Source organism: Protopterus annectens, chromosome 6.part0 (genome assembly GCF_019279795.1).
Source record: "Protopterus annectens isolate FY-2018-M chromosome 6.part0, PAN1.0, whole genome shotgun sequence".
Lineage (NCBI taxonomy): Eukaryota > Metazoa > Chordata > Ceratodontiformes > Protopteridae > Protopterus > Protopterus annectens.
In genome coordinates, this window is record NC_056737.1 from 1107960915 (window position 1) to 1107986444 (window position 25530).

General features: G+C 41.6%; 1 protein-coding gene across 1 annotated transcript in view; it reads right to left on the reverse strand.

Annotated features, from left to right (window-relative positions):
- LOC122803951 (ectonucleoside triphosphate diphosphohydrolase 5-like) overlaps positions 1-25530 on the reverse strand; it is a 759259-nt gene that overhangs the window by 94091 nt on the left and 639638 nt on the right. The window contains exon 11 of the mRNA XM_044073628.1: positions 9833-9948. Within this exon, the coding sequence (XP_043929563.1) occupies positions 9833-9948 (116 nt within the window). The remainder of the gene's footprint in view (positions 1-9832; positions 9949-25530) is intronic.

The window sequence follows — 25530 nt, forward strand, 5'->3', positions numbered from 1 at the left end:
CGAGACTGGTGCTCCGACCTGGATGGAGCCGAAGACACACCAGCTCACTCGGATCCGAGGCTCGCCTCGGCTCCGAGAGGTCGGGTCCGGCACCAAGCACTCAAGGGATGGGACGGATCCGAGGTGCGCCGACCCATCGGATCCGACCCACCCCCGGATCCAAGTCTGCCCGGCGCCGACAGCTCCGAACCTGTGGTATGGGTCGGAGAAGGAGCCAAGGGGGTGAAAAAAGGGGTCGAAACCCCTCCCGGATGGGGGGGGGCTAGGAGCACTCCCATTTGCATTTGGGCCTGGATGAATTTCCTTATCATCCGGTCCATATCAGCTTCGCTCATGGAAAAAGTTGACCTGGTGGAGGCCACCGAAGCAGACCTAGAGAGCCGCCTCGGAGACCTCCTAGAAGGGCTAGCCTCCTCCTCCTCGGGTCCAGGAGAGAACCGAGGGGAGTGGAGCTGAGGAGGAGGAAAGCTAGAAGGCACAGGGGAGGCCCGCTTAGATGGAGGAGCCGAACTGGAAGTTTCGGCTCTCCTTTTGTGGTGCCTCTCCCTGTGCCTCTCCTTCTTCTCTCTCCCTAGAGGACTCTTTCCCCTCCGGCAACTTAGAGGGAGGTTGAGTCCCAGCCGGAGGGGGAGAGCCCACAGCAACAGGTTGCTGAGTAGAAGGGGCAGAAGCCGAAGCGGTATCTGGAGGTAAAAGACCCGCCAGCACCAGCTTCGACCTCCGCTCCCTCAAAGCCCGGGGGTTGAACCCTGCACAAATGGTACAACCAGATGACAGGTGTTCAACCCCCAAGCATTTAACGCACTGAGTGTGGCCATCCGCTGGGGACAGCTTATGGCCACACTCGGTACATTTGGAGAAAACAGCCTTATGGGCTTCAGACATAATAAACCCTGAAGGCCTAACACAACACACACACACTAACTACGCAAAACCCGAGAAATATTAACTAAAAAGAGAGAGGAAAGCCTAACACAATCAACACTAATAAAATCTGAAACAAAATTAGAGAATTTGTAAACTTTTTTAGTCAGACAAACTTATCTGTCACCAAAAAACGCCAGGAGCTCAAGAATCCGTAGCTACTTGAAAAGCGGCAAACGAAATCTGAGGTCAGTCAGGGCTTGGCAAGGGGTTATGGGTAAGAGGGAGGAGCTAGGAGCTCAGAGCCTAAGCTTTTGAATTGCCGGCTCGGATCCGAGGTCGGATCCGATACCCACAGGTTGCAGACGAATGAAGTCTGCCTACTTCAGATCTATAATTACGAATTACAACAGTGGTTCACCGTTTAAATTCCCCCAAACAACAATCACGATTCCACCTACTAGGTTAATTACCTACAGTGAGTTAGAACCTCTAGCATACGTCAAGAATTTGGAACCTCTACATCTTAACTGTAGGCTATATGGAGATGCCATGGTCATTACCCAGGCTGGCCGCTCTCTCAATTAAATAAATCAAGCCATTCTAAGTGACATGGATCACTTACAGATTCAAGTCACTCAAAGTGATGTCCATCACCTATGGAAGTAGCTTTTATCAAAAAATAAAAAAGTTAAGACAAAACAGTAACAAATTCACTATGCTTTTTGGTACCAAAAATATTTTATCAGGGACTTTCAAGCTGTCTGCAAACTGAGTAACAGCCGAATTTCAGTTCTCCCAGTGTGAAAAGAGAAACTCAGAAGAGAGATCCAGAGAAGTTATCTTTTTTGGTAAATTTCAGTAACTGGCTAGTAAGCACACTGGATGCCAGCAAAAAAGAAAAAAAATTGATCACAAAAGGTGAGAAGAAAACACTGACTAGGAAGAATTCTGCAGCTGTTCATCAAAAAGCAGTTCAAACTCAAGATTGGGTGCAAGACATTTTTTCCTCTAGATTACTGGAAGTCATAAGTCATATGTGCTCAAAGTTGATTAAAATAAATCAAACACTGAAAGAGTATATCAACTCAAATAACAAAAGGCTGGAAAAAAGGAAGAAGCTTTAAACAGATATTCAGGTGAGCTGATAAAACTGCTAAAATAAGAGGTTGAAATGAAGAAGAGACAGGGTGAGTATGAGACTGCTCAACAAGAGATGTTTCAAAAATGGTAGAATTAAGAGTACAGAGCAAGTAGGGAAAACCTGAGATTTTCTGCTGTACCAAAAGAAACTGGTAGGAACAGACTGCATTAATTTTTATGAACTCACAAATAGGCAACTAGACTGGTAATCCAAAGCAGGAGTTGTTACTTGAAAGGGTACATTGTGTATATGCTCCAAACTTGGCCATTTGAAAGCAGCCACAATCTTTAATAGTAAAAATGCAATCCTGCCAGCAGAAAGAGTTGATTCTGACAAAACTGTGGCAGAAGGACAAAGTACTAAAAGTGTGAGACAGTAGAGTGTTTGTAGAAAATGAATACTCACTGTACACCAGGCAGAAGAAGAGCAAATTATTCCTGCAATCAGGGAATGTCAAGAAGCAGGTATGATACTCAAAGCTGCTGTATCCAGCTATTTTCAGAATATTTTTTCCTGGAGGGTCAAAATCATTTTTTGATGCAGAACATGCTAAGGAAGGAATAAAAAGTGAGCTATCAAACAGAAGGGGATTTTCTGATAATAAAGCCCAGAGAGAGATTATGCCAGTGAAGAGTTGACTAGAAGAACCAGGAGTACATTGAACATGAACCAACAACTGGATTTGGGAGATGGTGGTCAACAGGAAGAAAACCAACAACTCAGAAATTAATGAATAAATATGGGATTACAAAACAATTGTATTTGTGAAGTATAACAGAACAAGAAAACCTGGAAATATTGGACTTTTTAACTTTGTAAAATTTGTAGGGGACTTCAAAGCATATTCCTATTTCATGTAATCAATGTTTGGAAGAACGTTTAAGAGAGGGAAAGAGGAAAGAAATAAGTTAATTGTCAGTAAAATTTTGTTCCAAACAGTATTTTTATAATACACAACATGTACTGCAAGCTATAAAGTAAAGCTTTTCCAGTTATTTTCGTGTGTAGTACAGATAATACAGTAACCCAATGCCTCTATTTCTTTTCCCTTCTTCTTTTTACTTATGCAATGTCTTTATTTTGGGGTTTGGCTTTATTGGCCTGAGTTTGTCCAATGTCAAACCCTGAGCTGTTGGAAATGCTCCACTTAAAGAAATCCCAATCCTTCAGATTCACGCTCCAGGGATCTAAACCTTGTCATCACAATGAACAAAACATGCTGGAGGGATAGGTTCCTGACCCAGAGACTCCCCATACTCTGGAATAGACTGCCCATACATGTCAAGCAGAGCGCCTCCTTGGCCCTCTTCAAAAGGAACCTTGATGATTGGATGGGAGATAGGAAATTCACCCAGGGGATCATGTCAGTCAGGGGTTCAGGGAAGTAAATATTGTGGGAAGAAATATCCAGGGAATTGTTATGGCTAGGCTTGTATAGGCCCTAGGGCCGATAGCCTAGTACCAACCTATGAACCTATAACAGACTTAAAAAGAAAAAAGTCATGGGCATTCAGAACTGCCATACAGCTGTAACACCTGATGGGTCACTTGCATACATCCCTTTATCCTCTTTTACAAGAGGTTTTAAGGAATCACCCAGTGAAAACTCTAGCTTGGCTAGGATTTTCTTGAAAGTTTTTATTCAGTTTTAACAAACGTTGGCACTGCAATGTAAAAAGAGAGGAAAGCCTGGACAAGAGAGCATGACAAGAAAAATTAATATGCTTTTTCTTATTTTTGCATAGGGGAATGACTGGATTAAGGCCCTTGTCTTGACTTAACACATGTTTTAAGGGGAGGCAAATAAATAAAAGAACGGTGAATAAAGTGAATACTGAATAGTGTTTCCCCTCTAGTACAAAACTGTTTACAGTTCAATATGTGTAGTGGAACATAACTGCCTAGCTGATTCTCATGTTTCTGTGGAGACAATCTGATAAGGGGGCAATAAAAACAGAATACTACTTTCAATGGCTAGGAGATGTATTCTGAAAGCATTCAAGATGTTTTCTTCATCTGGGAAAGGAATAACGATAAGACAAAAACAGATACTCAGTGGAAGGAGAAGCACAGGCTGTATCATGCATTTTAAGGTGGATAAGACATTAGGCAGATTCAGAAATACCTACATGGAAATTAATAAATAGCACTGCCCTTAAGAGTGTTAAGAGATGGAGATGAACCTGCATGGAAGAGTTCAAGAAAATCAAGGAAGGACTAGATGGAAGCGTGAAAGGATCTATGTCCTTTCCTTGTGCCCAATATGAAAAAGCGCTTTCCACTTACTCAAATAAATCTTTCGAGAGGAAGATTTATGAGCTATCAAAAAACATTCTAACAGAGTGAGATAAATGAGGAAGCCTGGCACGGGGTTGGAAGTGGAGGAACCAAGCAGGAGGTTCAGAGGAAATTTCCAAAGCTGCTATATCCCTTTGGGAACATCTGGAAGGATTTTTTTTTTTTGATTTGGAAAAAAAAATATGGGAATAGAATAGAATAAATGATGGAATGATGACATTTGTCATTTGTCTTGTGTCAAGGATACAGGGTACAGTGACACTGATAATTTTTTGCCCCCGACTGCGGCAGTCGGCAACACCCTCAGGGATGCTGAAAGGGCTTATCGCGGGCTTATCGAAGATTGTTCTGGACTGTCCTGGTTCTGCTCTGCCTCCCCTCTAGGGCACGTTTACCATTATTGTTCCCCTCTGCCTCTCTGGCGGGAACCACACTCAAAGGCCAGGCGAAGTCCCCTTCCTTATAGGTTAATTCAAGTCTATCAGTGTGGCTGTCAATCTGGGACAATTGCTCCTATTAGGAGGGTTAAACTTCATTGTTTGAAGATGTACATAGTTTTGCATGTTAGTATTTAGTTAATAGATTTTGGGGTGTTCTGGAGGTGTATTATTTTTTTTTTGTCTGAGGGTTTTCATTAAAACAGTTTTGTAAGATGTGACAGAGGTCCAAATGGATATGTCAATAAAACTGTATAACAGATCAACCTGCCAAACAGTGTATCCATGTAACACAAAAGCTGAAACTAGACAGATAAAAAAGCTCTTGTACATAACAGGTGGGAATAATAATTTCTTATCATGACGACACTTTCCACATTATGTTTAAATGCGAATAGACTCGCAGATATATACAAAAAAGAGTAGCAAAATATATTAAAAAATGCACACTGCAAACAGCTATGCAGGAGACACATTTGGAAAGAACTGAGTATGTCAATCTGATAAAGAAAGGATTTCAATATAGTTATACTGTGGAATATATGGGACAAAGAAAAAGGTAAGAACTTATATTAATTGGGAGAAGAGCTCCAATAGTGAGAAGAGGAAAATAAAAGAAAATAATAGTAGATTTGTAGTACTAAGGGGCTACTGGCAAGGGAGGATGATTACTCTGGCATGTTATTTATATTCCACCTAAAATTGCTACAATGGAGCTTAAGAAAATTCTGGGAGAAATAATCAGCTTTCAGCAGGAATATTACTTAGTGGGGGGGGACGGGACGGGACTGGAATTTGACTTGTAACAGTAAGGATGTATTTGTGGGCCTAGAACAGAAATATAGCAAAATAGAGTAGTTTTTTTAAGAAATTTATAAAAATATTTGGTATGGGTGATATAAATTTAATAGTAGGAATTCAGAGAGAATTTGCATATTATTCCCCAAGTTACAAAAACTGGACTAGGCTAGATGGAAATTACATTTTACAGCAACATGTGCATTTAACTGAAAGTTTTGCTACACATCCAATAACTATGTTTGATCACACATCAATAATAACTAAAATAAAAATGCAGGGTAATGAAATAAAAATAAGACATTGGTGTTTCCCTACTTATCTGTTAAGAGAGGAATTTAAGGAATGGGTAATGGAAATTATTTAGAGGTTATTAGAGAAGATAGACATTTCTTCTGAAAATATAGCTAGGTAGGGAGTGGGATAAAATTAAAAGTGGAGTTTAAAAACAGAATGGACATAAAAGAAAAAGATATATGGTTAAGAAGTCACAAAAATTATTTAGAGAGGCTGACAAAGGTTAAAGTATTACAGAATAAGGGAAATCTCACAGAACAAGAAGAGGCACAACTGCAGAGTGTGATAGAGAAAAATAAAGAACAACCTTGATACTAATTAGAAAGATTACTGTTAAGCAGTGTTTTTTTAATAACTCCAGAGCACAAAAACTTCTGGAATAATGTCTTAGTCAACAGAAAGCAGAAAGGGTTGTTGCTAAACTCAGGGAGCCTATAACAATGAAAATAACCAGAGGTCCTGTACAGGAATTAGAAATATTTAGGCCGTTTTACGACAATCTGTATAAAGCAGAAAAATGTAGAAAAAGTACAAATGGAAATGTTTATATGAAGAATTAAATATGCCAACATTAGAGGTAGATGAGAGGCTCAATTGCTAACAGTTGGGATAGGAAGAGATGAGATGAAAATAGTGATGTATAACCAATCTACAGGAAAGTCTCCAGGAATTGATGGCATTCCTGTGGCAGTCTGGAAGCAAGGAGGGATGAAAATGATAAATATCTGGAAGGTTTTGTTTAACAGTATTTTAAATTTTTTTAAAGGAGAAGCACCGACATACTGAAAGAAAGTGGTGGTGACTGATACCTAAAGAAGGTAAAGGGCCCATCAAATCCAGCTTCTCGTATGCCCATGTCAATTCTAAACCATAATTATAAAGTGTTTATGTCTATAATGGCTAAAAGAATGGCAAAGGTGATGTCATAATTGATAGATATTGATCAATGTGGTTTTGTGGAGGAGAGACAAACATTTAACAGCATTAATAGAAAAACTGAAGATCCAGAGGGAAGCAGAATGTAAGAAAATACCACTATTTTTGGTGGGTCTTGATACAGAGAAAAGTATCTGACCCAGTAAATTGGGATTTTATGAGGAGGGAAATGAAAGCATTTGCATTCCCTGATAAAATTATAAGGTTGATTAGGTGGATACATGAGGGATCGGAGGTGAAAATTAAAGTGTGTGAGGGGATTCCTCTTTGATAAGTTCTGTTTGAGCAGAGGAACAAGGTACAGGTGTCCTCTTTTCCCTTTGTTATTTGGATTGTACTTGGAACTTGAAAAGAAAAGAAAGTACTCAGAAATTCAAGAATATAATTGGTATGGTAGTCAGGAAAAGTTGGTTTTATTTTCATATGATATTATTTTATATCAGATAAAACCAGGAAAGACATCTCAGTGTTGTGAAACAGTCTGAGACATCATGATGCAAAAATTAATGAAGGTGAAACAAAGGCAACAGCTGCAAACTATGTACCCACAGATGAACTGGTTCAACAATACTCATTTATGGGGACATGATGAAACTATTCTGTTATGGCAACTAAAGACATGTGGGTAGAGACTAAACAAAACATAACAACATGAGATTGGGAAGCTCTGTTTTATGAATTTGGATAGCAAGATACAAACAGTAAAAAGTGTTTTTAGTCCCTTTAGTTTTATACACAAATCAGGCATGTTTTTTATCAGTCAGAGGATAAGTTGTGGGCTGCAATTAATATAGAGCTGAAGGATTTTATCTGGGGGATGGGGGTGAGAGGCCAATGAGTCATGTGGGATAAGGTGATCATTCCAATACAATAAGGTGGTTTGGGATTACCTGATTTTCATTTTTTTTTCAGAGCTACTCATACATAGCACAAGCAGAAAGATATAATTCAAAGTGGAAAGGGATGATGATGAAACAGGGGAAGTTCAAGAAACAAGGAGAGACTGGGATTTTGGACGCAGATCATTAAGGAGAATAAGGATAACCATACAGATTATTATATTCATAAAGTAGCAGAAAGTATTCTAAAAATGAAGCAGACATAAGGATGAAGAAAGAAGATTCTGCAATTAGAGGTACAGAAAATAGGCAAGGGGCTGGAATAAGGGGAACCAAAGTGAAAGACCAGCACTCGAGTTTTTTTAGTAGAATTTAAAACAGAAGCTGCTGTTAAAAAGGGATAATCAGTAGGCCATATAAAATACTGCATGATAACTAGAGGAATCAATCTGAGGAGGTTGGAAAGGTTTGGGAAGAGAGACTGGATAAGCAATTCACAAAGAAACAGTGGTGGGATATATAAATTATATGTATATATATATATATATATATACACACACACACACACACACACACACACACACACACACACACACACTCCCAAATATGCAACAAAGTTTAGAAGATTTAGGATATTTTCTTTGGAATTGTTTGCATAAGTATTTTGATACCCCACACAGACTCCTAAGAATTTTTTTGTCAGGTAAATTGCAAATTTTGGAGTGTTGGAGGTATGATGGGAAAGAAGGAGTAATTGTAATGAACTGGAAGACTTTAAAAATTCCACTACTTTAACAGAAATACTGGTTGAGCAAATTGGTAAGGAAATTATTTTTTGAGCTATGATACAGAATCAGATTTGCTAGACAAAGAAAGGCCTTGCTGAGTTTAATTCTGTTGGCTGCCAAATAAGCAATTACTAGAAAATGGAAATCTAAGTCTAAATCAACTGTACTAGCAGTACATGGTAACAGAGATAAAACAACTGGAAGTGGGATTTTCAGAAAAAGGGTAGGAGCAAATTACATAGAAAAAGGGAATTGTGGGAGCAATATATGCAGAATAATGTTTTGGAGGAGGAATGAGGTTAAAGGGAAGGGAGAAATTGAACGAGTTTTGTAATGTTTGACTGACAAGGACTAGATAGACCAAGTGATATATAACATTTGCAGCTGACAATATGTTAACATTGTTTTTATGTACATAAAAGTATAATTGTGTATAAGTGATCATTTAATAAGGATGTTTCTTGTTTAAAAAAGATACATCAGACTGCATCGCTCAGTATTACCAACCCACTAAGACACCTTCATCACAGTGGTCACCCTCCAGAAATATCAGGGGTTAATTCTTTGTCCAGCCCTATCATTCTTACTCCTTAATGAACTGCAGCCCCAAAATGTTCCGACAAATATTCAAGTGGGGTACAGAATTACTCACCTAATTCTGAAAGAAGCCAGACAAGCAACTGTCAAATGTATTACTACCTAGTTAGGAAATGCCCTTCCAACAATGGTTCGCAATTCTACGTAAACTGTTGGTATCCTTTAAAAGGCTGAGAACAAAATCCTCAGATTCCTTCAATTATGCCCCAAAATGAACACCACTGTACCACCATTTCCACTGTTCCATCCAGAGCAACTATTCCCCTTAACACACTGACATTTAAACTTAAATGACAATTACCGTGTCCCCTCTATGAGGCTTATTACACTTCCACAACAACCCATTCACAGTAAGGACTTCTGATGACCACTTCCTATTTAGATCTCCCTTCACACACACTGTTCCATGCACCTGCTTCCTGGAATTCAATCCCACATAAAAAGAACAGTTATTCTCATCCCAAGACTTTGAAATAGTCTTAAAGTAATTTTTTAAACAATGTTTTCAGTGCAACTATTTTGTTAACTCCTACTGCTGTTCTACACCCTCTTTCTCACACAATCTCTTCTTTAAATTCCTTGCTTCATCTTTCCTTCTACATATTAGGTTTACTTATATGCCCTGTCCAGGGTACAACAAATTCTCACTAGCAAGGGGGGTCATTCTTGATGCAGAACATGAAGATTACATAAAAGAGAATCAAAGATTACATGTAAAAGTAAATAAACTAAAAAGCTTCATAAGAAAATGAGAAGAAAACTTCACCGCAAAAGCAACAGTGCATAGCAAATACAAAAGACCATAAAAAAGTGGCAAGACTACACCTTTCTTACCCGTATAATCGAATCCTCGTGAAAACCAAAACCTTCTTTCAGCAGGGCTGTAATATAGGAAAGGTCCATGCACAAAAAGGGGCTTGCTCTCTTGTAATTTGTCAAATTATTGCATACTGTAAAGAAATAAAACATCAACAGTAACAACATTAGACAGAATTAAAACAAATTAAATTACCAAACTGTTTTCTTCTGGATACTTATTTCACCTAGTGGCAAATTTAAATCTCTGAACATCAGAGGGCAGAAGTACAAGTTAAAAAAAAAAAAGTTAAAATATGTAGGACTAAAACTTCTGCAACACATTGTACACAAAGTGAGGGTGAAGGCAGTGCTTAGTTTTCAACAGAAGGTTAGCTGTGTGGATATAAACTGTAATTTCAGATTTTCAGATGTGGTAAGCAAATAGGATTTACTTTAAAGACTCTTCCTACCCAAAGACAATGTTTATTGGTTTCATCTTCAAACAAATATTTTATGGAGCTGCACTTCTGTTCAGTTGTTCTGGCCTCATTAACAAATGGACATTCATTCTGGAAGGGGTAAGGCTCTCCTCTTATTTAGTTCTATCCTGCTAATCATCAGAACAGGAATATGAAAAAGGAACCGTGAAGGACAGACAGGCATTCTGCTGATAAAGCATATCTATAATGTCTACAGTTATGGCAAAAACAGGCATAACTGAATAATGTACATGTAAATAACCATATCATCTGATCTTTGAGGAGTCCTTCTATAGTGGATAACTGTCAAGAGATTTCTACTTACGATATTCCATGCTCAACATAACTCAGAATTTTCCGTACTTTCCATGGTTGGTGGTGTGTACACCCCCTAACTACCACATGGGTGCATCCGCCACCTGCACTCCTCAATTCAACCTCAGTAAAGTGAAAGAACTCAACCTGTAAGGCAAGGAAACAGAACACAAGAGTATAAAACTATATAAATGCCATACTCATGGGAAAATCTAACCAAGAAAGAAGCTTGCTTAAAGACAAGTATATGACAGGAGAAGGGGATCGAGCATCCACTGCAGAAGGTCTCCTTGAAGACAATGACCATGAAATCATCATATCTGTATTATCGTACTTTGCAAACCAAAGGGTTAAAAGGTCACACAGACAAACCATTCAGCAAAAACTGCAAGGCCCAGTCAAGCAAACTAAAGTCTTCACACTGTTTCAACTACACGGCTTCTGAATGCCCATGACCTCTTACTTTTTAAGTCTTTATGGGTACATTCAGGCTAATAAAGCCAAACACCACTACCTGCAGACATGCCATGTTTTGGCCTTTTTCTGATCTTGTCAGTACAGCATAAGTGGATTGCTTGGCTATCAAGCCCAATATCGATAAACATTAGGTTGCCTGAAAAGTATCCCGAATAATATCTAAATCAAAAGGTAAAAAGGTCACACTGACAAACCATGTAGTAAAACTGGTCTGAATGTACTAATAAAAACTTTAAAAATAAGAAATCATGGACATTCAGAAGCCATGTAGCTGAAATACTGGTATGTCCTTACGGAGTCATTTGCATACATACTATGGGCTTCCACTACAGGATGTTTTATGTATTACACAGTGGACACTAACTTGGTTGGATTTTTCAAGCAGCTTTTTACTGAGTGGTTTATTACACTGGATTCCCTTTAGCATAGTTATGTAAAAACTGTCCTACCTTTGGTTTGGACTATGCATCAGACTTAGTGTTCAATGAAGATGTGAACAGCCAACCATATTGGCAGTGTCCAAAATATATTTTTAAGAACCATTAACCAAAAAATAAAAGGGGCACCTCTATGATGACAGGAAAGGATGCTCAACAAAAGTGTGGCCGTGTACTAAAAAAAAAAAAAAAAAAAATGTATTCACAAGTAAAAGAGATGAGCCCTTTCGTCTATGACAGAAGGACAGAAATCCTGTCATGCAAATAAAACACATTAGATACTAAGAACATCATGTGGTTAATTTCACCCAATTAGAATGTGTGATAACATGATTCTCTAAATAATTACAATACTACTGTGTGCCTGTTAAATACCTGAAAAAAGTACAGTTGTGTACACTTGCCATAAATGTAGATGTTCGAGTGTATTCACTGTTGCAGTCATCGGGATATCCCTGCTGTGGTAGCCCTCGGCCGGCCCAAATACCAGAGTCAATGTTTTTGTGCGCTGGCTGCTGTCACCTGTAGTCTGACGTCAGATCATCAGTACTATAAAGCAAGGCAGGCAACGTCATTACATCAGTTTTTCTTGCCCTAACATGTCAGAAGCACAAGGGAAAACGGAGAAGTGGTCCTGGTGGCCAAGAGCCACCTTGGGAAGCTTGTTTCCCCCTAGAGGAAGATGTTAAATGGGTGATGGAGGGAGGGAAACCAAGACTGCAATAGTAAATACACTCGAACATCTACATATATGGTAAGTGTACACAACTGTACTATGTTCTTCGTGTTTCACTGTTGCAGTCATCACCTGTGGGAGGATTCCCAAAGATGAGGTAGAGGGTGAAAGGATAGGTAGAGTCCTAGGTATGGATCAGGAGGCCCTGCAGAACTGCAGAGGCAAACCATTCCCTAGACTTAGAAAAGAGAGGTAGGTGGTAATGCTTTGTAAAGGTATGGACAGAGGTCCTGGTGGCTGCTTCCAAGATGTCCCTGGTAGGTACGCCTCTGAGGAAGGCAGTGGAAGTGGAGGTTGCCCTAGTGGAGTGGGTACGGATAGACTTAGGGATGGGTTTCCCATGTAGTTTGCAGCAAAAATGGATACAGTGTGAAATCCACTTGGAAATGGTTTGGAGATGGGCTTCCCTTCAGCCCTTGGGGCAAAGCTTACAAGAAGCTGGTCAGTTTTTCTGAATGGTTTAGTGCGGTCCAGATAGTATCGGAGTTGTCTGTGCACATCTAGTGAGTGTAGAATTCTTTGCCCCTTGTTTTGAGGGTTGGGAAAGAAGGTGGGAAGGTGTATGACCTGGTTAAGGGTCACATCAGATACCACCTTAGGTATAAAGGAGGGGTTAGTCCTCTGGGAGACTCTGTCTGCATGGAAAATTATGAATGGCTCAACAGCCATGAGGGCTTGAAGCTCCAAGACCATCCTGGCTGAGGTGATAGCTAGTAGGAGGGGAGTCTTCCAGGAGAGCTATTTCCATTTTGTTGAAGCAGCAGGTTCGAAAGGAGGTGAGGTTAGTTTCTCCAACACATAATTCAGGTCCCAGGGTGGCGTCGGAGGCCTTCTGGGAGGCCTGATATTAGAAGCCCCTCTGAGGAATTGCTTAATCAAAGGGTGAGAGAAGAGGGGTGGTCTGAATAATAATGGCAGAGTCATGGATTTTAATAGAGGAGAAGGAGAGGCCACTATTGAGCAACTCTGCTAAGTAACCCAGGATGAGAGGGATGGAGGGTTGGGAGATACTGCCCCCCTTTTGATTGTTTCCAGGAGCACAATCTTTTCCATTTTCCTGCATAAGATTTTCTTGTGCTGGGCCTTCTGGCCTCTGTGATGATGTCCAGGACCTGTTTGCTTAACAGGGACTTCTTGTTAGTTTTTAGAGTATAAGCCATGCTGAAAGTTTGAGAGTCTGTAGATCTGGGTGTAGTACCTTCCCCCTCTCCTGGGTCAAGAGGTCTGACTTTAGGGCAAGCAGCTTTGGGGGTGGTAAAGTCAGACTGTGCAGTAAGGGGTACCAATGCTGTCTGGGCCAGTCTGGAGCAATGAGGATGGCTTTTGGTCTCTCCTCTCTTATTTTGATCACAACCTTTGGAATAAGGGGCAGAGGAGGGTATGTTTACACAAAGAGGGTGCTCCAGGGGAAGGTCAAGGCATCCAGCTTCCATGCTAGGAGGTGATGCTCCCTGGTACAAAACTTGTGCAAGCTGGTGGTTGAAGTGCAAGGCAAAGGGATTCACCTTTAGGGTCCCCCACTCCTGGGTGATTTGCAGAAAGATTTCTCTGTGAGCTGCCATTCGTAGGGGTCAAGTAAGTTTCTGCTTAGGTGGTCTGCCAGTGTGTTGTTGATCCCTGGTAAGTGAGACACATGGCTAACCTGCATAGGGGAGTAAGACTGGGTGCCCTCCTGCATGTTGATGTACCACATTACTGTGGTGTTGTCTGTCTTTATAAGGAGGACCCCTGGCCCGAGATGGGGGTGGAAGGAAGTCAGAGTGTTTTTGCACTGCCATCATTTCTTTCTGGTTGATGTGCAAGTGAAGTTGCTGGGCATTCCAAAGGCCTTGGGTACACCAAGTGAGCACCCCAAGGTATGTCTGAGGTGTCAATGGTGATGGTCTGGTTAGACGGGCAGAGGATGAAGGGAAGACCCTTGTTCATGACACAGGCATCTGCACACCAGAGAAATTTGTCTCTTATGCAAGGGATCAGTGGGAGAGTGGTCTCTAGGTTCTTTAAGTACCACTGATGTTTTCTCAAGTCAAGCTTGGCAAGAGAGATGAGAAGGATGCAAGATGCCATGTATCCCATGGCTTGCAGGAAAGTACAGTTGTGTATGCTTACCATAAATGTAGATGTTTGAGTGTATTCACTGTTGCAGTCATTACATTTGGGTAATCTGCTGGCAGGTTGCCCTCAGTTGGCCTGATTAACAAAGTCTTGTGTCCTGCGTCAGTTGCTGTCCCTTCTTCCATGACATCAGGTCGTCAGGGATATAAAACATGCAGCCGACGTCATTACCTCAGTTTTTCTTGCCCCAGATGTCAGGAGGCCCCCGAATGGGGAGAAAAATATAATCTTAAATTACAGCAATATACCTCCAATCAAAAGCAAATACACCAAAAAGGCTTTTAAGCATAGGAACAGAAAATAGAGGTATAGACAGAGAAAAAACAGGGGGCTGGAGGGAGGGTAACCAGGACTGCAACAGTGAATACACTCGAACATCTACATTTATGGCAAGTGTACACAACTGTACTATGTTCTTCGTGTTTCACTGTTGCAGTCATTACATTTGGGTAGATTCCCAAAGCCATGGTTGGGAGGATGGATCTATACAGCATTAGGACCAGCTATAAGGCCCTGCAAGACAGCAGTGGCAAAGCCAGCTCTGGATTTAGAGAAAATTGGTAAATGGTAATGCTTGGTGAAAGTATGAACTTAACTCCAGGTAGCAGCTTCTAGAATATCCCTGGTAGGAACACATCTGAGAAAGGCTGTAGAAGTAGATGCAGCCCTGGTCGAATGAGATCTGATCCCCTGGGGGATAGGCTTTCCATGATGCTTGTAGCAGAAATAAATGCAATGGCTTATCCATTTAGAAATGGTTTGTTTTGAAACAGCCTTTCCCTCTGCCCCTGCAGCAAATGCTACCAGCAGTTGTTCAGATTTTCTTCGAGTTTTAGTTCTGTCCATGTAAAATCTCAGTGGTCTGTGCACATCCAATGAATGCATAATCTGTTCCCCTTTGTCCTGTGGATTGGGAAAGAAAGCTGGCAAATGAACGGACTGATTAAGAGCCACACTGGATACCACCTTGGGCATGAAGGATGGATTGGTCCTCTGTGACACCCTGTCTGCATGAAAAATGATGAAAGGCTCCACTGCCATAACGGCCTGTAACTCGGATATCTTTCTAGCTGAATTGCCAGAAGGAAGGCTGTTTTCCAAGAAAGAAAATTTAAGTCTGCAGTAGCAGCTGGCTCAAAAGGAGTCAGAGTGAGTTTCTCCAATACAAAGTTAAGGTCCCAGGCAGGGGTTGGAGCTCTCCTGGGTGGTCGCAAGTTCTTGGCCCCTCTGAGGTACTGCTTGAGCAGAGGATGAGAGAAGAGGGGAGGTTCTGTGTTGTAATGAGCTGAAATGGCTGAGGTGTGGATTTTAATGGAGGAAAAAGACAGGTGCTTGTGAAGCATCTCGGTTAAATATTGTAAAATCTGAGGTAAATTGGGCGCTGCTGTGCTCATTCCTTGAGATTGATTCCAAGCACAGAATCTTTTCTATTTGTCAGCAAAAGATTTTCTAGTACTAGATCTTCTCGCCTCCAAGATGACATCCATCACAGGTTTGCTGAGGGATGTTAAGGGTGAATTTACGTGCTTAGCCAAGCTGTAAGGTTCAATTTAGGGAGCTGAGGGTGCAGAATCTGGTTCTCCTGCTCAGACAGTAAGGAAGGTGTCTGAGGCAGGTGCCAAGGGGATATTAGAGACACACTGCACAGGAGTGGGTACCAGTGTTGGCGTGGCCAGTCTGGAGCAATCAAAATCATTTTTGGTTTGTTCTGTTTGACTTTTAGCAGAACTTTGGAGAGTAGAGGCAGAGGGGGAAAGGTGTAGACTGATAGGTTTTTCCAGCTGAAGGACAGAGCATCCACTTTCCAGGATTTTTTGTGAGGAGTTCTTGTGCAAAACTTGTCCAACTGGTAATTCTGGGGGGAGGCAAATAGTTCTATGTCTGGGCTCCCCCATTTGCTTGTCAACATGTTGAAAAAAAGTGGTTCCAGTTTCCATTCGTGTGGGTCCATGAGATTTCTGCTTAGTTCGTCTGCCAGAATATTCAGCTTTCCTGGCAGGAACTGAGCTTGTAGTTGTATTTGGTAGCTCAAAGTCGTGCTCCACAATGCCATGGCTAGTCTGCAGAGGGGGTATGAATGTGTACCCCCTGCTTGTTTATGTACCACATAACCATGGTGTTGTCCGTCTTTACCATTAGTTGTCCTGGATGAAGGTAGTCCTTGAAGCCTGTCAGAGCATTCTGTACAGCTAGCATTTCTTTTTGATTGATATGTAGGTGCATTTGATTTGGGTTCCATTTGCCCTGAATGCACTTCCCTGCCAGACGAGTCCCCCATGCATAGTCTGATGCGTCTATAGTTAGGGTTTGGGCGGCAGGGGGTGGTGTGAATGGCAGTCCCTTGTTTTGCTGGCAGGCCTCTACCCACGATAGGAACTCTAGGTGTAGGCAAGGCATGATAGGAATCATTGTTTCCAGGCTGTGACAATGCTGACTCCTTAAACTTTTTAAGTACCACTGAAGTTTCCACATATGCAGTCTTGCATATGGAATTAGAAGAATGCAGGAGGCCATGAACCCCAAGGCTTGCAGTATTTGTCTTGCAGATAGCAGGGTTTTTGTGGCCACCTGTCTGAAGTAAGTCACCAAATGAATTTGCTTTTCTGGCATGAGGAAAGCCATCTGGGCAGCTGTATTCAAGCTTGCACCCAGGAATGTAATTTTTTGAGAGGGTACCAGTTGTGATTTCTTTTTGTTTATGGTGTACCCTAGACAAGTTAGAACCCTTTTTTCAAACGCCAGATATTTTATAAGTATGTCCTGGTTTTCTGCCTGAATTAGACAATCGTCCAGGTATGGATATATTTGAATATTTCTTTGCCTGCAAAATGCAATTACTGGAGCCAGGCACTTTGTAAATACCCTGGGCGCAAGCCAAATGGCAGCGCAGAGAACTGATAATGCAAGTAGCCTGCTTTGAAGCGTAGGTATCTTCTGCAAGATTCCCTGATTGGGATATGCAGGTAAGCTTCTTTTAAATCTAGAGTTGCCAACCAGGCATCCTTGCCTAGCATAGGAAGTAACTGGTGAAGAGTCAACATCTTGAATTTTGGAATGTCCAGAAAGGTGTTTAGAGTAGACAGGTCCAGAATTGGACACCATGATTTGTCTTTTCTGGGTACCAGGAAAAGTCTGGATAAGAAACCTTGTCCCTTTTCCTCTTCTGATACCGGTTGAATAGCCCCCATGTTTAAGAGGGAAAGTACTTGTTTCTGAGCCTCTGCCCACTGATTTGGGGACAGGTCTGGCCACCCATTTGGAGTTGGCAATGTGTGGAAATGAAATCTGTATCCCAGGGACACTATATTTAAAACCCATTTGTCCTGGGTTATGAGTTGCCAGTTTTTTGCATGAAGAGCAATTTTTTCCCCCAAAGGGGCGGCTGAGAGGCAAGTGCTTGGTAATTTTAAAGGAAAGTCATTGAGACTGTTTACCATAGGGTGGTGCCTTGTTATTTCCAGATTTGGAAGTGGAAGCACCCCATTGCTTAGTTCTGAAAGTCCCTTGGGACTGAAACCTGGTGCTTTTAGTGTGTCTGGGTTTGGCCTGAGTGGATCTGGAAGGAGCTGGAAAGGACCAGTTCTTAGTAGGCCCGTGCCTACTAAATCTTGGAGGTTGCACTTGTAAGAAATCTTTCACAGTCTGCATAGATTTAGCTTTATCTTCCATCTTTTTTAGAACTTCTTCAGCCTTATTGCCAAACAGACGGTCCTGATGCAAAGGAGCATCCAACAATTTTGCTTTAACATGATCAGGCAGAGATTGCTCCTTAAGCCAAGCATGCCTTCTAAGCACAGACCCAGTAACAGCAGCCTTGCAAGAGGCCTCTAAAGAATCAAAACCACATTGCAAAGTACGTTTTCCAACTTGTTCAGCTGAATGCGATAAATCCTGTAAATCTTTATTTTCCACACAGTCAGAAATCAACATTATTTTCTGTTTAAGCAGTCCCATGATATGCTGTTGATATTTTACCATATGAAATTGACAGTTTAAAGCCCTGATTGGCTAGGCTGCAGAAGTATAAACCTTTTTAGCCCATCTATCCAGCGCCCTGGAGTCTCTATCAGAAGGGGTAGGATTTTTAGCAGTAGAAGCCTTAATGCCCTTGGGCCCCTGAGAAATGGTTTCTGGGTCCGCAACAGGATTTTTGAAAAGGAACTTGTGGGACTCAGGAACCCTGTAGTATCTGTCTGGTTTACTAGGAGCCAGAGGCAGGGAATCAGGGGCCATACTGGATTCCGAAAACACATCAATAATGTCTAGTACAGGAGGTATAGCCAAAGGTCTATGCTGAGGAAGAAGGAAATCCCTAAGCCTCTTTCTGGATTCGAAAATTCCTGACTTTCCCAGTGGAAATGCTCCCTTAAGGTATGTAAAGTTTCCCCAAAAGAAAAGTCCTCAGGGTGGGAAGCAGAGGGAATGGAATCCTCTGCATCAGAATCCTCATAAGTCGGTATGGACAAATCCAGGTCATTAGAAGAGTCAGAAGAAATAGAGTCCTGTTCAGAAGATTCATAGTGAAGCTCAGCCCTAGGCCTCTTAGAAGTGGGGGGGGGGGGGTTGACTACCCCTGATTAGAGTAATTAAATCTTCAGCCATTTTGATCATTTGTTTTTTAGGCATAGGGGCCTGAACATGTGGCCCGGGTGTCGGTTTTTTAGACATAGATCGAGATTTAGGCCTTAGTATTGAAGGTGGAGTTGGTTTAATATGCAAGTCTGTAGGCCTGAATACACCCTCAGAAGCCAGTGCCTGCACAGCGGCTCCGGACCCACCCTAGGTAGAGACATCCGTAGGTTCCATAGGTGAAGCATCTCGCGGCATACCAGACTCCGAATGGGTTTAAATAGAGGCCTGTGAATCAGAAGTAGCGGGCATCAGGGGCTGAGAAAGCCGTTACTGAGTACTGGCGAACTGGCGACTGGCTTAGGAGAAGCGTAGTCGGCAGTTTTGGACCTCAACGGCCTGTCTCTGTCTTTTTCTTTGCATTTTGTCAGTATTCCGGTAGTCGGATGGCTAACCGACGTCATTTCTGGATAATTAAACCGAGAACCGAAATATTTAGAGGCAAAAATGTACCGACGACGGATAGTGCGCTGATTAAATAAAGCACAAAACCGACAGCAAGATACGTCGTGGTCAGGGCCTAGGCAAGGAATAAAGTACAAATTAAAATCTTTATGAGGTATTTGCTTCCTGCAAGTAATGCAATTATTAACTTTTACTGACATCGGTAAGGAGTAAGAAAAAGTTTCCCCAATGGGGTACTTAGCTTTAAGATAAAGACTTTGGTTCTGAAACTCAAACAAAAATTTCAGGAGTTGGCCGACCGGCACTTGCGAACTGCTTCTGCTTCGGGCACTGCACAGCAAGAAAGACTGAGGTAATGATGTCGGCTGCATGTTTTATACCCCTGACGACCTGACGTCATGGAAGAAGGGACAGCAACCGATGCAGGACACAAGACTTTGTTAATCAGGCTGACTGAGGGCAACCTGCCAGCAGATTACCCAAATGTAATGACTGAAACAGTGAAACACGAAGAACATCTTCCTCACAGTGAGGTGACTTCTGGAAGCCAGCTGGGTAAAGTAGAGAGGCAGGAAGTTCTGCTTTTCTGAAGATAGGAAGGCCATTACGGTTGCTGTGTCTAGCACAGCTCCCAGAAAAACAATCTTCCTAGTGGGGTTTGGTTTGATTTTTTTCTCGTTGATGGTGAACCCTAGGGAAGTTAGAAATTTCTTGACAAAGAGAAGGTCCTGGAGCAATTTTTTTTTGCTATTCAACTGAATGAGGCAGTCGTCCAGGTAAGAGTAAATCTGAATATTTCTCTGTCTTCAGAATGCTATAGCCAGGGCCAAGCATTTGGTGAATACTCTGGGAGCAGTAGATAAGCCAAAGGGCAGTGCAGAGAACTGAAAGTGCTGATTGCCTGCTTTGAAGCAAAGGAATTTTCTGCACGATTCCCTGATGGGGATGTGGAGGTAGGCATCTTTTAGGTCTAGTGTCACCAGCCAGGCATTTTGTGTCAGCATAGGCAGGAGCTGTTGCAAGGTTAGTATTTTGAATCTGGGGACCACCAAGGAGATGTTCAGTTTGGCTAGATCCAGGATAGGGCAACCAAGTGCCCTCTTTTCTGGGAACAAGGAATAGTCTGGAGTAAAAACCTTTTCCTGTTTGATCCGGAGGGACAGGTTCTACTGCCCCCTGGGATATTAGTGTTTTTACCAGTTTTAATGCCTGTGCCCACTGGTTCGGGGGGAGGTCTGGGTACTCTCTTGGAATAGGGAGTTTGCTGAAGGAGAATCTGTATCCCTGAGAAATTATTTTTAATACCCATTGGTCCTTGGTTATACAGACCCAATTGTCCTTGAAGAGGGTGAGCCTTCCTCTTAGTTTTAGATGAGTGAAAGGAGGGCAGAGGGGGGAGGGAGAGTCATTGTGAGTGCTTGCCATAAAAGCTTGGCTTAGAAATCCCTGCCTTAGAGGCGGAAGTGGTCCATTGTTTGCTTCTTTGCTGGCCCTGGGATAGGGGCCTGGATGTCCTGTCCCTGCGGAGCTTACCTTGGCCCTGTCTGCTGGGTGCAGGGAAGGCCCAGTGCTTAGAGGGGAAGTACCTGCTGAATCTGGGCGGTTGAACTTGAAAGAAATCTTTACTGTTTGCATAGATTTTGCTTTGTCTTCCATCTTTTTAAGCACCTCTTCTGCTTTTTCCCCAAACAGGCGTTCCTTATCTAGGGATGTATCAAAAGTTTAGGCTTGACATGATCAGGGAGAGGGTGTTCCTTCAGTCATGCATGTCTTCTAATAACAGATCCTGTCACTGCTGCCCTGCAAGAGGCTTCTAGGGCATCATATCCACATTGTAATGAGTGCTTGGCCACTTGACAAGCAGAGTGTAGTAATTCTGCCAGCTCTTTTGAGTTGGTACTGTCAGGAGGGGTAGCAATCTTCTGTTTTAATTGTTCCAAAGTGTGTTGATATTTTAATATATGGAACTGACAACTGAGTGCTCTGACAGCTAGGATTGCAGAGGTGTATACTTTCTTACCCATCTGTCCAGTGCTCTGAAGTCTTTGTCAGAAGAAAGAGGATTCTTGGCAGAACTAGTCCTATCTCCTTTGGTTTCCTGTGTAGTGACCTCAGGGTCTGCAGCAGGGTTCCTGTACAGGTATTTGTGAGAATCTGATACTCTGTAGTACATGTCAGGTTTAGCTGGAGCAGGAGGCAGGACATCAGGGGCTAAGCTGGATTCATAGAAAACATCATCCACCACTTCCAGAATAGGTGGGATGGCCAGGGGTCTGTGCAGGGGCAGGTCCAGAAACTATCAAAGTCATTTGACTGTGGGTAGTTCTGAGATTCCCATTGAAAATGTTCCCTGAAGGAGTGAAGGGTTTCCCCGAAGGAGAGGTCCCCTGGAGGGGAGGCACAGGAGATGGATTCCTCTGCATCTGAATCCTCACAAACAGTTAAGGGCTGTTGTTCCTCTTCAAAAGTGGAATAATCAGATTCCTCAGACTCTTGGTCTGTCATAATTTCTGGAGAAGGGTGCCTTTTTCTTTTAGGAGTGGGGGCCCGAGTACCACGGATAAGGGAGATGAGATCCTCCACCATTTTAAGCACTTGGGCTTGGGGTGGGGGAGCAGTAGCAAGATGGTGGCTAGAAGCAGATTTCCTAGGAGAGGCCTGGCTTCTAGGCCTGAGAGAATCCGTCAGTCTTTGAGAAACTGTAGTCGGAAGAGAATACGTCGTTTTTTTGTCTAGAATCGGTAGTGCGAGCAGCCTCCTCGGAAGCCGGTGCCTGTGTCGCAGCTCTGGACCCAACTGAGGCAAAGACAGCCAAAGGCTCAGAAGACAAAGTGTATTTCTGTGGCATACCGGACTCCCAAAGGGTCTCGGCAGAGACCTGCGTAGAAAGCGAGTCAGGCATCAGGGGCTGTAAAAGCACCTCACTGAATTCCGGAGAACTGATGACTTGCTTAGCGGTAGCGTTGTCAGAAGGTTTAGCCTTGTGTGGCCTGTCTCTATCTTTATGTTTTTTCGGAATGTCGACAGATTGTTGGCTGACTGATACCATATCGGAATTCAAGGACGGTATATGAAAATAATTGTCTACAAAAAAAGCTCTATGGCGAATGGTTCTCGCATTAAAGAGGGCACAGAACCAGCAACGAGGGACATCATGGTCTGAGCCTAAACAAGTGATGCAGTAAGAATGAATGAAAGTCTTGGTGTGGGATCTGCTTTCCACAGACGAGACAATTGTTAACTTTTTCGGACATTGGTTAGAGCAAGAAAAAAGGGTCCCCAATGGGGTACTTAGATTTAGATGTTTTCTGCTGAAATTAGACTTCTGGTAGCAGCCGACCGGCACTTGTGTGAACGGCTTCTACCACGGGCTCCACGGCAAGAAAGACTGATGTAATGACTTCGGCTGCCTTGCTTTATAGTACTGACGACCTGACATCAGACTACAGGTGACAGCAGTCGGCACACAAAAACATTGACTCTGGTTATTCAGGCCGGCCAAGGGCTACCCTACCAGGGATAACCCACAGGTGATGACTGCAACAGTGAAACACGAACATCGATTATTATGTTCATTCATCATTAAAAAAAAATCAAACTAGTAAATATACATACACCTCTAGAATTAATCAAAAAAGTTAAAAATTAAAACAATATGCATTAATCATAGTGCATATCATAAGCTTGGCTGCCTGAAGCTTCAGTACACTTCTTAAAGAAAACCTATCACTTAAAGCAGGAAAAACACAAGCATTCATTTTTATTTGCCAAAGCAGTTCTGTTTGCTCAACTCTAATTCCCACGGACCACCTCTGGGGTTAATCAGAACCTGTTCTAAAATAAAAAAGCAGAACTTATTGTTTTATTCACATTATTTTGCGAAGTATACATTCAGTTTTGCATTTTACATAGGCAAACTGAAGATATACTTTGCGAAAGAACATATGAGTATTAATACGATATTTAGAATAAAGATGAAAACAATGCTCTTTATAGCTGTAAGAACAATGCACATATCCTCAATCACGGCTTCCCTTTTCAAGACAACAATGTCATTCAGGGGAGCATCTTTATCATGTGCTTTGATGTCGCATTTCTTCATCAGCAAAAAATGAAGTAGAGGTTCCACTGTAATTCTTCCACACCAGGGTAACTGATCCCAGCTATCCCAACCACATCTGCAGAGATCATTCATGTTTTAACATTTCTAACAAAACAGAATATTGTGACTAGCCTCAACCCTACAATTAGTTGCAAGATGTACAAAGAACTTTAATAAGCTATATTTTGCTATTTTAGATAGTTTACCCACTCACAAACTGAAAGCACAGATTACTTGTTACACAATATTCATATGACAGCCATCAATGCTGCATTTTTTTTGCTAACCAAACTTACTAATTTTAGAGGGCATACCATGCAAGAACATAAACAAGTAGTCTCACAGTAAACCCTTGTAAGATGTGGAACAGCAGTCCACGTTTGCTACATGTGCCAACCCTGATCATGAGCAGTTAACAGCTGCACAGTGTTAATCAGCTCAATAACACATAAATGAGCAATAGGCTCATTTGGCCGAAGTCCAGCTGCCAAGTAGCCATAGCAGGAAAAGGGCAACAGGAAGGACTACTCTGGACACAAGCTGTTTATGGGTACAATCATAACCATGGAGTAGTATTGTGCGATCACATTTTTTGATAAGGGTAGTGAGTTAGGTAATAAGTAATTGTGGCCGTTTACATTATTTGCTTGAAGTGAGTATGTGTCTACGCTTTCTTGAGTCCAAGACTTTATTATGATGATTTCTGAACAAGATACAACCAGATCAGCTATTAAAAAAATCAAAATAAAGCAGTATAACAAACAAAAATGTGTGGATGATATAACTGATATAATGACCCCCATTGCATAAAGCCCCTTCTCAATTCATACTTAATTCTAGCCACTGAATTCTACTCTTAATACTTTTTTTTCACAAAATTTCTCAACTACTTATAATTTACCTCCCTCTCTTCTTTTCCCATGTAGCTTACTCCCCTTTCTCTGATTTCACTTGATTCTTACTACTCCTCTCTTCTCTTATTTATAAATTTTTACAAAATCTCCAATTTTCCCTCTTTTACCCATAGCCAACCCCCCCTTTTTTTCCTCTCTTGACAATCACCTGCTCTATTAACTTCCCCTCTGCTTCTGATTACTGATTTAGATGCTGTTGCCTGTAAGAACTAGGATTTGACATACAATACTTTCTGTACTCTTATCTTAAACTCTGAGTTAATTATCATTACTTCCCCTCTAAATGGGGAATTTCTTATGTTTTGGAGATATATGAATGACTAACATTGTTTTATTGCCTTTTTTGTAAATAACACATTTTAAATTCTCATGCTACAAATGGGAATCCAAGCATTATAATGCATGTTAATATTACCTCATGTATACTGTACTGTTTTGTAAACATTATTATGGTGTATGTAACACTTTGTGGAGCTTTTCTCCCCAGGCCTCTGCTGAAAAAGGGTGCAAGCTCAGTCAGACATTCCCGGTCGACAAATGTCAAATAAATAAATAAATATAGAATAAGTAGAGTGTAGATTTTCACTAAATAGAGGGATCAATACCAAAATAAATTGTACCTGCCTTTCCATACATATCTGAGGAAACCCAACTTTTCATTTATCCTGCTTTGGTAGGTCTGAAAAATAACCATTAAACTGGATCAACTTCATTACTGTAACACAGCCAGTGTCATACAATATATTTCACTACTCATCTATCAAACTTCATTTTTGTGTGCAGGGTGAAGAGGATACAGTCTATCAGATAGCTGAATATCTCCCAAATCATTGACACAGGCCATCAAATCTTCAGTGTGCAGAGGGGTATTTTACTTCCACTTTTGGCAATGAATTACTAATGAACACATCAGATTTACTCCTATCACCTTTACCTTTGTCAGCTGGTCATCTCCAAAGAGACCAGTTAGACAAGCAGCTGATGTCAGAACTGTCACCCAAACTCAGCTCTAAAACTCCCTGTTTTTTTTTTTTAAATGGAGATAAAAAGGCCATTACTAGAACGCAAGTGCCCAGTCTCCAGTTTCCAACCATAAGCTGCCAATGTGGAAAGATACATGGGCAG